Here is a 16433-nt window from a genome sequence, read left to right as displayed (position 1 = left end):
GTGAGTTTGAATCTTATATTGTGAGGAAGGACTTTGTGAGGGAGGGAGTTTATGTATGATGATATTATGTTTTCTACTCAACTTCTTTTAGATTAAAACAAATTCTCTCTCTAGCTGCTTCCTCCTTCTTGGTGGCAAGATCCTCAGAAACTAAGCAGCCGGCTTTATCTTGTTCCAGAAGGAGCTGGGAATAGGAACTGAGGAGTAGGATGGATGTCAATGAAAGGACAAACTAAACAACCTAATTTGACTTACGTCCCCTAGGCTGGGTTCAGAGTCACATACTCCCCTGTATATGTCACATTCCACCTTCTTTTTCATTGTGAGGAAATGGCCATATATTCAGGGATAATTCTGGATGTTTCCCTCGCAACTCAGGCCAAATGTCTCCTCCTCCTTGTAGCCAGAATAGATGGATTATTGCTGTATTATGAAACATTCAAAAAATTTTCCTGAAAGGTACATTACACGATGTCCATAACGACATGTGTTTTATTTCCTTTCTTTTCTATACCTCTTAGCAATGTGTTGGGCTGCAGAAAAAAGAAATTTTAAAGGGGCTTAACTGGGACATTCTCAAGCTGCAAGAGAGGTCTAGAGGTAGACAGACCTGGGCTTACCATCATGAAGGAGCCAGCCTTTTATTTCTGCTCCAGTTCTTAGTGTGCAGTTTTTATCTTCAGGACTCATTGCTGACTTTCCAGGAATCATATTAATGTTCTAAAAGGAAAAGGGGGCAGGCCAGTCAGATCCTTCCCTTTTGAAAAGCATCCCTGGAAGTCCCAACCTGGCACTGCCAGTTACATCTCTCCAGGCACAGCTGAGTCTCTGAGCTGTCTCTCTACAGAGGAATCTGGAAAGGTGAATGTTTTCTTCTTCTTCCAAGTCGCTTTTTTTGTTTTTCTTTTTGAGAAGGGTCTGGCTGTGTCACCCAGGCTAGAGTGCAGTGGTGTGATCACAGCTAACTGCATCCTCGACCTCCTGGGCTCAAAAATGATCCTTCATCACGAGGTCAGGAGATCGAGACCATCCTGGCTAACACGGTGAAACCTCATCTCTGCTAAAAATACAAAAAAATTAGCCAGGCATGGTGGCGGGCGCCTGTAGTCCCAGCTACTCAGGAGGCTGAGGCAGGAGAATGGCGTGAACCTGGGAGGTAGAGCTTGCAATGAGCCGAGATCACGCCACTGCACTTCAGCCTGGGTGACAGAGTGAGACTCCATCTCAAAGAAAAAAAAAAAAGATCTACCCCCGGCCAGCTGCCCAAATAGGTGGGACGACCACAGGTGCGTGCCACCATGCTTGGTTAATTTTTTAAAACTTTTGTTAGAGAAAGGGACTCTCTATGTTGCCCAGGATGGTCTCAAACTCTTGGCCTTAAGTGATACTCCCACCTTGTCCTCCAAAAGTGCTGGAACTAAAGGCCTAAGCCACTATGTCCAGCCTTTTTCAGATGTATATAATAAAGAAAGGCAATGGGAAAGGGGACTACTATGGTTTGTACATTCCCTCCAAACTTCACATGTTGCCAATGTAATGTTAAGAGGGGGGCCTTTAAGAGGTGATGGCCCATGAAGGTTCTCCTCTCACGAATGGGATTAAAGCCGTTGTAAAAACAGCTTCATGGAGCATTTGGTCTCTTGCCCTTTTACCCTCTGCCACGTAAGGACATAGAGCTCCTCCCTGCTGGAGGACACGGTGTTCAAGGCACCATCTTAAAAGCAGAAACCAAACCCTCACCAGACTACGAACCTACCGCGCCTTAATCTTGGACTTCCCAACCTCCAGAACTGGGGAAAATACTTTTTGTTCCTTATAAATTATCCAGTCTCAGGTATTTTGTTATAGCAGCACAAACGAGCTAACCTAGGAGCTGTGTGTGGCTTTTGGGTGGTCCATCTACGGAGGCCTTCACAGGGTCCATCCTCTCTACACTTTCCCAGGTATCTGAAGGCATTTTTTTTAGGTCTGCCTTAGTAGTTGCAAAACCATTTGCTCTACAGTGGGATATAATTATAATATAGCTTATTTGAAAATACATAGCATAATATCTTGGGCCCAGGATAATATAGTAAAACTTCCCTATTACTTGATTAGCGGGGACCAAACAACCCAATTACAGAAAATGTGGGGTTATTCTGAGGGTAAAAACATAAATATTGGGGGCAAGTCCAGGCTGGGAGGTGTGTGTGTGTGTTTGAGACAGAGTCGTGCTCTGTCACCTAGGCTGGAGTGCAGTGGCATGATCTCAGGTTCAAGTGATTCTCCTGCCTCAGTCTCCAGAGTAGCTGGGATTACAGGTGCCAACCACCAGGCATGGCCATTTTTTTTTTTTTTTTTTGTATTTTTAGTAGAGACAGGGTTTCACCATGTTGGTCAGGCTGGTCTCGAACTCCTGACCTCTCAAACTCCTAATCCACTCACCTCAGCCTCCCAAAGTTCTGGGATTATAGGCATGAGACACTGCGCCCAGCCATATGTGTCTTCTAATTATAATTTCTTAAACAGTTTTATTAAGGTATAATTTAAATACCATAAAATTCACTAAGTGTACAATTCAATGATTTACAGAGCTGTGCAACCAGCACCACAATCCAATTGTTGAAGACTTCCATCAACCCCCTTAAATGTCTCACGTCCATTTGTATAAATGGAGACAAATGAACAAAAGTCCAGACTGGGAGTTTTTAGGGTCCAGTCCAATCACTTCTCGGTTTGGCTACAGTTTGGTGCCACCTGGTGGTGTCTGTCTGGCTTTCTGGGACCAGGCTAGGGTTCCCAGGAATCTCTCAGTTAGTAGGCAACCATTTAATCAACCTATTCTTGGGGAGACTAGACTAGCAAAATACCGGACTGAAAGACACCCATCCTCTATCTTTTGGTTTAGTGAAGGACCTGGGTACTGTTTCTCTGCCTGGTGTTATTCTACCTGCTAAGGAGAGGAGTCAATCACATACCCCAATTCACATATCCCAGTTTGCATTACTGAGGGCATTGCAACACACACAGACACATATCTATAATTATTAAAGCAGTATATTAAGTGAGCACAAACAGAAAACATTATCCGTTATCTTGAAATCATCTCTATGGGTTATTTCTTCCCCTGACCTCGACGAAGTCTCTGGCATCTCCCAGAGCTTTTCTGAGACAATGAAAAGTTGTCTGGTTACTTTCATCTAATTATACCTTCGTTTCTGTAAACTATTATGTCCAGTATCATGATCCAAATTCACAACTTCAACCAACATTATGGCTTGCTCCTCTCCTGCTTGTCCTATTCCATGCCAGAAGTCTGCAGTGGGATGGGAGGGTGGGGTCAGTCTCTTTTCTGCACTCGCCTCTCCCATTAGCTGTTGTTTCTGACTCCTGGGAAGCATAAAGTCTAGGGGATGGGGTAGGGGGTGGGTACACAGCTTTATCTGGCTGGGACTATGGTGATCTGATTCTGGTGCTCTCTGGTTTAGACATGCTCAAGACTGTATCTCTCAGAGGGAACGTTTTGTGGTATCTTGGAGATTCTTCCTGCTGGCATCCTCCACATGCCACTCCCATAAGACAAGGAATATCTCTTCTCCAGTTTGGAAGGTAAGGATACCACTGTGTTCTTTGGGGGTCTGTGTGCTGAATCATTTAGCTCCTCCAGGCAGTCTCTTGGGCACATTCCCTTTGAAGAAAACTTTCAGTCCACTCTCCACAGATCTATTTATCCCTTGGGAAAAAAAAATCACAGAATTCTCCCACAGTCGCCGGAAACACAGTTAGCTCCTGCAGCAGGCTTCTCTCTTCTGTCTCTTTTTCTGCACTGCCACCTCAGGTCCTCCTAGGGACAGCTTCTCAGAGCGGTCCTGATGCTTCCCAAACTCTCAGATCAAAAGTTCTCAGAGTAGTTTCCTGAAAACGTGTTCTTTTCACAGAAATCTTTTAATTTGCATCTTTAATTTTTTCATACTTTATTTCTTCCTTGAGACAGGGTCTTGCTCTGCCACCCAGGCTGCAGTGCAGTGGCACCATCATGGCTCACTGCAGCCTCCACCTCCTAGGCTCAAGAGATCCTCCCACCTTAGCCTCCCAAGTAGCTGAGACTACAGGTGTACACCATGCCCAGCTAATTTTTAATTTTTTTTTTTTTTGGTAGAGATGGGGGTCTCATTATGTTGCCCAGGCTGGTCTTGAACTCCTGGGCTCAAGTGATCCTCTTGCCTCGGTGTCCCAAGGTGTTGGATTATAGACATGAACCATCATGCCTAGCCAATTTTTCATACTTTAAAGGTGGGTATTGACTAAAGGCACAAAAATTAGATTTCAGATTTCCCTTTGGCAAGTCCTACATAATATGGGTCTTGTATCTCTCCTTGGAATGTGGGGGTACTTGGTATCCACTCAAAATTGCTACATTGCATAACTCTCAGGGTATTATTTAGATAAAATATAACAAGAATAGAGAATATAATGTGAATAGTGCCCCCTGGAAGTGTGAAGCTGCAGGGCTGAGTGTATTGTCCTGGACCTTTGGAACCTCAGATGAATCCTGTTACATGAGTAAACTGAAGCCCAAAGAAGCTTCATGACTTGTTCAAGGTTACACAGCAAGCAAGTGTTGAGCTAGAATCCAAACTCAGAATATGGTTCCCAATTCTGTACTTCTAACCCCATTCTATCTTTTTTTTTTTTTTTTTTGAGACGGAGTCTCGCTCTGTCGCCCAGGCTGGAGTGCAGTGGCTCGATCTCGGCTCACTGCAAGCTCCGCCTCCGGGGTTCACGCCATTCTCAGACTCCCCAGTAGCTGGGACTACAGGCGCCCGCCACCACGCCCCGCTAATTCTTTTGTATTTTTAGTAGAGAGGGGGTTTCACCATGTTAGCCAGGATGGTCTCGATCTCCTGACCTCGTGATCCACCCGCCTCTGCCTCCCAAAGTGTGGGATTACAGGAGTGAGACATCGCGCCCAACCATCTTTTTTTTTTTTTTTTTTTTAATTTTAGACAGACTCTCCCTCTGTCGCCCAGACTGGAGTGCAGTGGCGCGATCTCAGCTCACTGCAGCTTTCGCCTCCCAGGTTCAAATGATTCTCATGCCTCACCCTCCCGAGTAGTTGCAACCCTTTTTTATTATTTTTATTTTTAATTTTTTTTAATTTTCAGTAGAGAAGGGGTTTCACCATGTTAGCTAGGATGGTCTCGACCTCCTGACTTCGTGATCCGCCTGCCTCGGCCTCCCAAAGTGTTGGGATTACAGGTGTGAGCCACCGCGCCCAGCCGCTGCAACCCTATTCTATCTTGCCTGAGGGTTCCACTTTTCTCTAAGATATTCTAGGGCAGGCTACAGATAGTACAGCACTCGCCCTCGCGTTGGGCAGATGTGGCTCAAATCCCACACTGCCATTCGGTAGATGTGTGTCTTTAGATAAGTGACTTAACTTTCCTGAATCTTCGAGTCCTCATCTAAAGATTCTAATACCTTCCTGACAGAGTGTCTGGTTGGGAGGATTCCTCATTTACTTTCCCCATCTCTTTGCAAAGAGAAAGGAGTGAAAATTGCATGGAAGTCAAACCCGAAATTATAAAAGCGACGTCAAACATGGGTGAAGGGAGACCTAAATCATTACTTATTTCAGTAAAAAAACAAAAAACATAAAACAAATACCTACTGGTTGCCAGGCACCCACTAGTGTTCGGAGCAATGAATCCAGTCCCTCTCTCCAGGTCATTCACACACCAAGGCCCTGCTCATCTTTGTAAAGTTGGGGGACTGAGTGGGGACGACACGGTGTGGTGTCAGCCTGAGCCCACTGGATGACCCTAATTACCAAACGTCTGCTTCCTTCTCTGTGGCAGTGACCCTGATACCGCATGGTGTGCTCCAAACACATGGCGCCCAGGACGAAGGCGGCGTCCCGAGGCCCTGGATCCCAGCGGTCCGCTCAGCGACAGGTGCATAAGGCGGGGCCGGTGAGGGCCTTTCCTTCCATCGGAACCGTTCTCCCGGGGCTGAGGCCCTGCCCGGACTCCGAACGCCAAAGGCCGGGGGGCCGGAAGCGCGCGGCGCCACTGCCGCGCTGTGTCAGTCGGGAGGGAGGGATCGAGCGGGCGAAGCCGCGGAGGACGGGGTGAAGATGGCGGCCTTCTCCGGTGCGTTTGTGGAAGCTCTAGGGGTGGTGGGGCGGCTAGTTGCATGCCTCGGCCCTGGGGCGGCCCGCGGGGAGCTAAAGGGATCAGGGAAACCGAAGGGCGCTGTCCGCTGTAGCCCCTGATGGACCCGCGTTGCGGGATCGGGGGCGGCCGTGGCTCGGGTTCGGAGGACAGTTCTTTTCAGGAGCGGGCCAGGACGTCCCCCCCACCCCGTGCCCTTTCCCTTCTGCCAATCTCCACTTGGCTTTCCTGCCGGTGCACCTTCAGCTGCAAAATCCAGGCGGCGGCGTTGCTCTGGCGGTTCCCAGACGTCTGCACCTCCTGCCTCTTAACGTGGCAGTGACCCTTTGGGAACCCTTTTCTGCCCGCGGCTCATCTGGGCTTGGCCAGGCAGAGAAGCGAGACCGCGTGGGGTGGAGTGATTGGGGAAAATGACGATCCTGCCTCTGTCCAGTTTTTTCAGGCCCTTCCAAAACGTCCCAGGCATAAACCTGATATTTATTTGTTAAACGCTATTATATCAACATTAATGTTCAGTGTTGAAGCCAAAGGGAAAGCATTTTGATTAACGTACGCAGCAGCCCAACGTAAGTTTGGAAAATTTACATTTATTTGCCGCCTGATACTGTCCTTTATTCCAAACATGATTTGATGTGGCTTATCGAAACCTACAGTTGATATTTTCCCCCCTTAATTATCCTCCTATTAGGGATCGAGTTTTAGGAAGCTGTAATCAGCCTTAAATGTGCTAAACGTGATGCATTTATGTAGCACTTATGTAACGTTTATTGCTCTGTAAATGTATCACGTTAGGCCTGATGTCCTTTAATGGTCTTAACTTTTTAAGATGACTTCAGGTGTTGTAGTATTTTATATTTTTTAGTTTTCTTCTGTAAGAATATTAGGAATTCCGAATCTTCAGTCATGTAAGATTTTTTTTTCTTTTTCTTTTTCTTTTTTTCTTGGCGGGGGGCAGGGGGTGGGAGGTGGGGGACATAGGCTCACTCTGTCGCCCCAGCTGGAGTGCAATGTTGTGATCTTGGCTCACTGCCATCTCCATCTCCCAGGTTCAAGCAATTCTCCTGCCTCCTGAGTAGCTGGGATTACAGGCACCTACCACCATGCCCTGCTCATTTTTGTATTATTAGTAGAGACAGGATTTCACCATGTTGGCCAGGCTGTTCTCAAACTCCTGACCTCAGGTGATCCGCCCACCTTGGCCTCCCAAAGTGCAACAGTCATGCAAGATTTCTGACTGTTTCAGTTACATCTTCTAATAGGATTCAGTTGGAAATCTGCTCAGAGTTGTTGCTATTTTTTGTTTCCCAACATTTTCCTAAAACAAGATTTTAGAGCCAAGGTCTGTAGGATAGTTCTAGGTAGTCATTTTATAGGTACACATCTTTGGGAGTCATACACAAATTTCATGAAAGTTAGAGGTAAAGGACTGGAAAAAGAATCTGTGATATGAAATAAAGACAAAACTGGAATTTCATAAATGTTTCTAATTTTTCCTTAACTGTTAAAAGTATTATACTTAAGGTCTGGTTTCAAAAAAAACTTGCAGGGAACATGATCAGAATGGTACAACAGGTTGTCTGGAATTTACTGAAAGTGATATGTTGTTTCTTGTAAAACAATTTTGCAAACAGCTTCAGCTTGCAGTATTCCGTATGCAGTAAGAACACACCACTCCTTTGTTTCAAGCAGTTTGCATTTTAGGAGAGAGAACATAGACTGTAATACAGGTTAATTCTTAGGAAGGTCTGCCTGGATATTCAACTTTAGATCTTCATTAGTTTATCTGTGGATTTTTTTTTTTTTCCTGAGGAGATTAAGTTAGGAGAGTTGCCAGGCACAGTGGCTCATGCCTGTAATCCCAGCACTTTGGGAGGCCAAAGTGTGCAGATCATGAGGTCAGGAGATTGAGGCCATCCTGGCTAACATGGTAAAACCCTGTCTCTACTAAAAATACGAAAAAAAATTAGCCGGGTGTGGTGACATGTGCCTGTAGCCCCAGTTACTCGGGAGGCTGAGGCAGGAGAATTGCTTGAATCTGGAAGACGGAGTTTGCAGTGAGCCGAGATCGTGCCACTGCACTCGAGCCTGGGTGACAGAACGAGACTCTGTCTCAAAAAAAAAAAAAGAGTTAGGAGAGCCTTCTTTTTTGAAAATTGTGATTCTTCTCGTCTGATGCAAGGAAAAAGCTACATAATTTTATGAATAATATTTTCAGTCTGTACATTTGCTTTACACCTTTTCATAATGGCAAGAAATACAGAATTTCAAAATTGGTATTTCTGGGGCTTGTGAATATTTGGCTATTTTTTTATAGGAATACGTATTTTTATAATCAAAGCTATATTTTATAAATACATACTTAAAAGTCACTTCTCATTTGGAAGGAAAGTTTAAGTAATCCAACTACTCCATATGTTAATTACCCTCTAGAGTTCATATGAGAAATGATAAAATGGCAAAATCCAGTTAGGAACAACTCATCTGTATTCATTTAGGATGGGTCTTGAAGTAGAATTATTGAAAGATGTATACAGTTAAGAACAGAGCAGTTCTTCAGCTGCTATTTCCAGATGCCCATGTTTTCACCACTGGCCCCTCCCTCTTCAGGTAATCAGAGTTTTGATTGTGGCTGCCAATAAATGTGGGTGCTCTTCACTTGCCTATTCATTTTTCTCTCATTGCTGAAGGTATTCACATGGTCCTGGAGTAGCCAAGGTACATAATATCTAATGTAAAGAGGTTATCTCTAAATGCACACATTATCTCTAAGTTATCTCTAAATGCAACAACCCTGTCTATGCTTGGCAGACTTTTCACGAGTCATAAGAGGTAAACAAGCACTATAGTGGCTACAGTTTATTAGGTGACAACCATGCTCCAGTTGCATTACATTATTATCTCTGGTCTTCATATAGCCCTCCAAGGTAGGCAATATCAGCCCCGTTTTGTGTGGAGAAAACAGGTTTATAGCCTTGCCTAAGGTCACTTGCTAATAAGTGAGAACTTAGATTTGAACTCAAGTCTTTCTCCAGAACTTGTGCTCTTTCGACAGTGCCGCGCTCAGTAGATTTGATGTAACTGAGCTATCCTTCAAAATCTTTACCGTTTTTGAATAGTAATTTTGAGAGCACTGCAATTTGTGATTTCACTTCAGTATATGTGATTTTTAAAATCAATGTTTACTTTCAGAGATGGGTGTTATGCCTGAGATTGCACAAGCTGTGGAAGAGATGGATTGGCTGTAAGTACATAAAGCTTAAATGTACCTGGGAGAGGATGTTTTATAATTTAAACAGTTGTTAGTGATTTTATCCAATATTTTTGTGTCTAGTTGGATAAGTGAAAATCAGTTTTTTGTGTGTGATTTTCTAAATTATGGAAAGTTTCCTTTTTTCAACCTTGACGTATTTCTAGTGGAATAGGATGGATCATATTTACCATGTAAAATTTTCTTTTAGGCTTAAAGTTTAACATAACTTAATTTGCTTAGGTGATTTTTTTTTTCCAATAACTAAAATTCTTCAAATATGATTCTTTAGCCTCCCAACTGATATCCAGGCTGAATCTATCCCATTGATACTAGGAGGAGGTGATGTACTTATGGTAAGTTTAAATTTGGTGATTGGGAGCTGGGGACATGCTCTAAGAATTGCATAGGCTTAAAAATGATACTTTAACTTTATTCACAAACATTTATGATACATATACTGTATTCATAGCATTAGGTAAAAGCTTCAAACAGATAAATATTTACCCTTGAGAAGCTTAAACCAACTAGGGCAAAAAGACATGTGTAAGAGTGAATCTCGTATCAGAGAGAATGTGGCTCCTTCACAAGAGATGCAGAGTAGTGCGGAATTTGTGTGGGACTCCAGTTATCCTTTTGCTTTAGGGATCAGAGGGACTGCTTAGAGGAAGTAGATTTCTTTTATTTATTTATTTTTTTAAAAAAGGCCAAGCTCTGTTGCCCAAGCTGGAGTGCAATGGTGTGTTTATAGTTCACTGCAGCCTCAAACTCCTGGGTTCAAGCAATCTTCCTATTTTGGCCTCCCAGTTAGGTGGGACTACAGGTACGCACCACCACATCCAGCTAATTTGTTGTATTTTTTGTAGAGACAGGGTCTCACTATGTTGCCCAGTCTGTTCTCCAACTCCCAGCCTCAAGCGATCCTCCTGTCTTGGCCTTCCAAAGTGCTGGAGTTATAAGCACGGGCCAGATTTTTGACAAGGCAAGATAAAAGGGAAATGCTTTTTAGGTAGAAAGAATATCAACAAAACAGCGAATGGTAGAATGTACGATATGACCCTGGAATACTTCAGTTGGATGGTAGCATAAAATATGTGTCTGAGTGGGGATAAACTTGAAATAAAATGGTAGAGAGATAATGGGTCAGATTATTTGGGCTCTTTCTCAAGTGTCCTGTTAAAGAATTTGAGTATTAGTCTTCCATGAAGACTAATTTGAGTAGCAGATTGTAGTATAGTTCTGGGATTAGATGTTGTTTGGATACGTTTATAATAATCTAGATTAGAATGGTGAGAGCTTCCATTTGAATGATAGCAATGGGAAAGGAAAGGGAAGAGAAGATTCTTAAAGGTATGGGAAAGGTAACAAAATGGGCTGTAGTCGGAGTTGACAGAGGAAGCCTGGATAATCCGGAGGCACTGTGAAAATAAAGGTAGCCGGTCAAATGTTAAAGATTTCTACATATTATGGTGTTAATTTGATCTCTTTAATAGACAACTTAATCTGTAAAATCAACTTTTTTCCCCTCATTCAGGCTGCAGAAACAGGAAGTGGCAAAACTGGTGTAAGTAATAAATTGTATTTACTTACCCTCTAAAAGTTGAATTTTAAAGTAGCTTTGAATAGTAGTTTTTACTTTGAAGTATTTAATAAAATAGCAACCTCCAAAAGGTAAGGAATTAATTACTTGCCACTGAAAATGATATTTTTGTTGCCAGCTAATGATGAAGAGCTACAAAAAAGTATGACCTTAAGAACATAGTTTTAAATGGGTGTTAGGGAGTTACAGTAGCTTTAGTGTTTATACTCACTTCTGAATTTTAATATGATGACTCCTAAAATATGAAGGTTACATACAGAAGTTGATCTCCTATTGGCCTAGACTAGAGAAATAATTTGTTGGACTGGATGATATTTTTCCTCTTTAGTGTAGGTTCATTCTACTGTTCTCCATTGTTTTATCATTTAGTGCTGTTAGCTGCATCCTATTTCCTTCATTCAGTCCACTCTGTTGTCTGACTGGTATTTTTTTTTGGGCAAATGAAATTGTAGTACCAATCTGGAATATGTATACTTATTTGATGTGTGTGCATAACTTTTGTCATTTATGTGGGTTATTAAACTGTTGTTAGTATCTGAATACTAATATAGAGACCTTTTGTTTCTTTGATAGGCTTTTAGTATTCCAGTTATCCAGATAGTTTATGAAACTCTGAAAGACCAACAGGAAGGGAAAAAAGGAAAAACAACAATTAAAACTGGTGCTTCAGGTAATTTTTACAAATTGATATTTCCTTTTCTATAAATCATCGATTCTCATCAGTGGCAGTTAGGAATGTGAGATTTGGGTATGCAGTTTTAAACTATTGTCAATGTCTGAGGGGTGGCATTGGGATCTGGAACCCTGGAAACCAGAGATGCTAAATGTCATTGAGAGCCTAAACACTGCAAAGCTGTCTCTCCTGAAATACTAACAGTGTTCCCTTTGAGAAAACACTGGCATTTTGGAGACTGCATTTCGATATTTTAGTTTTTTTTTTAACCTTATAACTTTCTATGCTTAATAGTAAAGGAAAATAGGTACATATTACAAAAAATATTAAGGAAGGATTTTACAAATAATTTTTGAAGTAAAATCCCATGCTGGTGGGAAGTATTGCCTTAGAGGGAATAGAGGCATTTTTTTCCTCTAAGATAAGAAGGGAATCACCTAGGAAGGTAAAATATAAATTTTAAAGTTGTTTCTTATGTGCAATCCTATCTACATGGAAATTGGTCTTTTTATTAGGTTTCTGATACTGTCTCTACCATAAACAATCTTACCGCAGTTTCTTTATCTTGAAATGGTGTTGCTTCTGTTGAATGGTTTCTAAATTTCGTTCTATCTTAATTGATCTTTTGTTTTGTTATATTTTAATCATATTTATTCCATATTTTAAGTCACTCTTGTTTCATTATACAAAACAGGATTGTTAAAAAATAGCAAGTTGAAGACCAGTGAACCTGGCATAGTAACATATTCTTTTCAGTTGTTTGAGAGTAATGTTATACATAAGATGTATAACGGAGAGTCTATGAACTCCTGTAAATTAATTATGAGATAGATAATTGATGTAACTGTTTACACTATTGGCCTATTCTAAAATAGTTTCAGAACTTGTAACAACTGTGCCGTCCTTTATGAGAAATGGTGGTAAAACAAAACACTCCTAAAGAAGAATAACCATAGTGATAATGGTTCTAAAAGTCACATCCTGTGAGGAATAAAGAAAGTAGAAAATTAAACATGGAGAAGAAGTAAAAATGGAGATGGGATAATTGTTACATTATTGAAGAGAACTAGAGAGAAAATAATTATTCTAGAAAGTAGGACCAGGATCAATTAGAAATAGTTTAGATGAAGATGTCTGTTTAACTTAAAGTACTTCCTAATAGCTACATTGAGCCACAATGTAAGGGAGAACCTCAAAGTTATTTCTCCAATGTTCAAAGTGTTTAAGCTGATGATGGATATCTTTTGACCAGAAATAATTTAGGAAGGATTTCTACCCCGAATGGAAAGTTGGGTTAGAAAGCATGTAGGGCTCTCTTTAGTACAATTCTTAGTTTGTATGTATACATACATCTTAACAGACTATTAAGATGTGTCAGAAAAGGAAAATGCCAATCCTATAAAAGGGAGGATGAAAAAAATATGTTTCTTTTGAATGTGGTATTGAATTAAGATAAACGACTTGCTTTTCTTTTGATAGTTACAAGATAATTAGATTCTGAAATGTTGATCAGTTATTTCCTTTGTAATTGAAGTCAACTTGTTTAGTTACCTAAACTTCATTTTAGTAGTGACCTAGGAGTAAGGACAGAGATCAGTATCATCCGATACGGAGCACACTGAAGCAAGCAAGTGAGGAGAGAAGGTTTTAGGTCCGAATAGACCAGTGATGATTATCTTCAACATGTCTGATTTTTCAATTGCGTTTTTGCTTTTAATAAAAATAGGTTTTACTTGTGTGTTCTAAATATATAAAACCATATTGAATCTAGAGGAATTAAGGTATATAAAATACTTGCTTTTTTTTGATGAGCATTTTATTTATTTATTATTATTATTATTTTTTCCTTTCTTTTATTTATATTTGTATCACTTTTCTCTCATATTATCTTTGTTCCTTAATTATATTAATACATTTATTATATATTAATATATTTATTTGTTTTGCCTTGCAGTAAACATGAAATAATTTCAGAATTATCATACAAATATTACTATAAGAATGAATCTACTAATAAAGTTTATTATTCTTTTTTTTTTTTTTAATTATACTTTAAGTTCTAGGGTACATGTGCATAACGTGCAGGTTTGTTACATATGTATACTTATGCCATGTTGGTGTGCTGCACCCATCAACTCGTCAGCACCCATCAATTCATCATTTATATCATGTATAACTCCCCAATGCAATCCCTCCCTCCTCCCCCCTCCCCATGATAGGCCCCAGTGTGTGATGTTCCCCTTCCCAGTCCAAGTGATCTCATTGTTCAGTTCCCACCTATGAGTGAGAACATGCGGTGTTTGGTTTCTCTTCTTGTGATAGTTTGCTAAGAATGATGGTTTCCAGCTGCATCCATGTCCCTACAAAGGACGCAAACTCATCCTTTTTGATGGCTGCATAGTATTCCATGGTGTATATATGCCACATTTTCTTAATCCAGTCTGTCAGAGATGGACATTTGGGTTGATTCCAAGTCTTTGCTATTGTAAATAGTGCCGCAATAAACATACGTGTGCATGTGTCTTTGTAGTAGAGTAATTTATAATCCTTTGGGTATATACCCAGTAGTGGGATGGCTGGGTCATATGGTACATCTAGTTCTAGATCCTTGAGGAATCGCCATACTGTTTTCCATAATGGTTGAACTAGTTTACAATCCCACCAACAGTGTAAAAGTGTTCCTATTTCTCCACATCCTCTCCAACACCTGTTGTTTCCTGACTTCTTAATGATTGCTATTCTGACTGGTGTGAGATGGTATCTCATTGTGGTTTTGATTTGCATTTCTCTGATGGCGAGTGATGATGAGCATTTTTTCATGTGACTGTTGGCTGTATGGATGTCTTCTTTTGAGAAATGTCTGTTCATATCCTTTGCCCACTTTTTGATGGGGTTGTTTGTTTTTTTCTTGTATATTTGTTTGAGTTCTTTGTAGATTCTGGATATTAGCCCTTTGTCAGATGAGTAGATTGCAAAAATGTTCTCCCATTCTGTAGGTTGCCTGTTCACTCTGATGGTAGTTTCTTTTGCTGTGCAAAAGCTCTTTAGTTTAATGAGATCCCATTTGTCAATTTTGGCTTTTGCTGCCGTTGCTTTTGGTGTTTTAGACATGAAGTCCTTGCCCATGCCTATGTCCTGAATGGTACTACCTAGATTTTCTTCTAGGGTTTTTATGGTATTAGGTCTAACATTTAAGTCTCTAATCCATCTTGAATTAATCTTCGTATAAGGGGTAAGGAAAGGATCCAGTTTCAGCTTTCTACTTATGGCTAGCCAATTTTCCCAGCACCATTTATTAAATAGGGAATCCTTTCCCCATTTCTTGTTTCTCTCAGGTTTGTCAAAGATCAGATGGCTGTAGATGTGTGGTATTATTTCTGAGGACTCTGTTCTGTTCCATTGGTCTATAGCTCTGTTGTTGTACCAGTACCATGCTGTTTTGGTTACTGTAGCCTTGTAGTATAGTTTGAAGTCAGGTAGCGTGACGCCTCCAGCTTTGTCCTTTTGACTTAGGATTGTCTTGGCAATGCGGGCTCTTTTTGGTTCCATATGAACTTTAAAGCAGTTTTTTCCAATTCTGTGAAGAAAGTCATTGGTAGCTTGATGGGGATGGCATTGAATCTATAAATAACCTTGGGCAGTATGGCCATTTTCACGATATTGATTCTTCCTATCCATGAGCATGGTATGTTCTTCCATTTGTTTGTGTCCTCTTTTATTTCACTGAGCAGTGGTTTGTAGTTCTCCTTGAAGAGGTCCTTTACATCTCTTGTAAGCTGGATTCCTAGGTATTTTATTCTCTTTGAAGCAATTGTGAATGGAAGTTCATTCCTGATTTGGCTCTCTGCTTGTCTGTTACTGGTGTATAAGAATGCTTGTGATTTTTGCACATTAATTTTGTATCCTGAGACTTTGCTGAAGTTGCTTATCAGCTTAAGGAGATTTTGGGCTGAGACAATGGGGTTTTCTAAATATACAATCATGTCATCTGCAAACAGGGACAATTTGACTTCTTCTTTTCCTAACTGGATACCCTTGATTTCTTTCTCTTGCCTGATTGCCCTAGCCAGAACTTCCAACACTATGTTGAATAGGAGTGGTGAGAGAGGGCATCCCTGTCTTGTGCCAGTTTTCAAAGGGAATTTTTCCAGTTTTTGCCCATTCAGTATGATATTAGCTGTGGGTTTGTCATAAATAGCTCTTATTATTTTGAGGTACGTTCCATCAATACCGAATTTATTGAGCGTTTTTAGCATAAAGGGCTGTTGAATTTTGTCAAAAGCCTTTTCTGCATCTATTGAGATAATCATGTGGTTCTTGTCTTTGGTTCTGTTTATATGCTGGATTACGTTTATTGATTTGCGAATGTTGAACCAGCCTTGCATCCCAGGGATGAAGCCCACTTGATCATGGTGGATAAGCTTTTTGATGTGCTGCTGAATCCGGTTTGCCAGTATTTTATTGAGAATTTTTGCATCGATGTTCATCAGGGATATTGGTCTAAAATTCTCTTTTTTTGTTGTGTCTCTGCCAGGCTTTGGTATCAGGATGATGTTGGCCTCATAAAATGAGTTAGGGAGGATTCCCTCTTTTTCTATTGATTGGAATAGTTTCAGAAGGAATGGTACCAGCTCCTCCTTGTACCTCTGGTAGAATTCAGCTGTGAATCCATCTGGTCCTGGACTTTTTTTGGTGGGTAGGCTATTAATTGTTGCCTCAATTTCAGAGCCTGCTATTGGTCTATTCAGGGATTCAACTTCT

The 16433-nt window shown here is 40.9% G+C and overlaps 2 protein-coding genes across 2 annotated transcripts in view; one reads left to right on the top strand and one right to left on the bottom strand.

The window, feature by feature from the left end:
- Nucleotides 1-5776, bottom strand: part of NBAS (NBAS subunit of NRZ tethering complex) — a 426675-nt gene extending 420899 nt beyond the window's left edge. The window contains exons 1-2 of the mRNA XM_033176517.1: nt 5651-5776; nt 621-720 (exon numbers count right to left, since the gene is read on the bottom strand). Coding sequence (XP_033032408.1) covers nt 621-626 — 6 coding nt within the window. The 5' untranslated portion in view covers nt 627-720; nt 5651-5776. The remainder of the gene's footprint in view (nt 1-620; nt 721-5650) is intronic.
- The window catches only part of DDX1 (DEAD-box helicase 1), a 44819-nt gene continuing 34042 nt past the window's right edge, over nt 5657-16433 (top strand). The window contains exons 1-5 of the mRNA XM_033176519.1: nt 5657-6131; nt 9342-9393; nt 9692-9755; nt 10934-10963; nt 11573-11669. Of these exons, the coding sequence (XP_033032410.1) occupies nt 6116-6131; nt 9342-9393; nt 9692-9755; nt 10934-10963; nt 11573-11669 (259 nt within the window). The 5' untranslated portion in view covers nt 5657-6115. The remainder of the gene's footprint in view (nt 6132-9341; nt 9394-9691; nt 9756-10933; nt 10964-11572; nt 11670-16433) is intronic.

This window comes from Trachypithecus francoisi, unplaced genomic scaffold, assembly GCF_009764315.1.
Source record: "Trachypithecus francoisi isolate TF-2019V2 unplaced genomic scaffold, Tfra_2.0 Lachesis_group17, whole genome shotgun sequence".
NCBI classification, from domain to species: domain Eukaryota; kingdom Metazoa; phylum Chordata; class Mammalia; order Primates; family Cercopithecidae; genus Trachypithecus; species Trachypithecus francoisi.
Note: the sequence above shows the minus strand (reverse complement) of the source record. Positions and strands in the feature narration are given on the sequence as shown.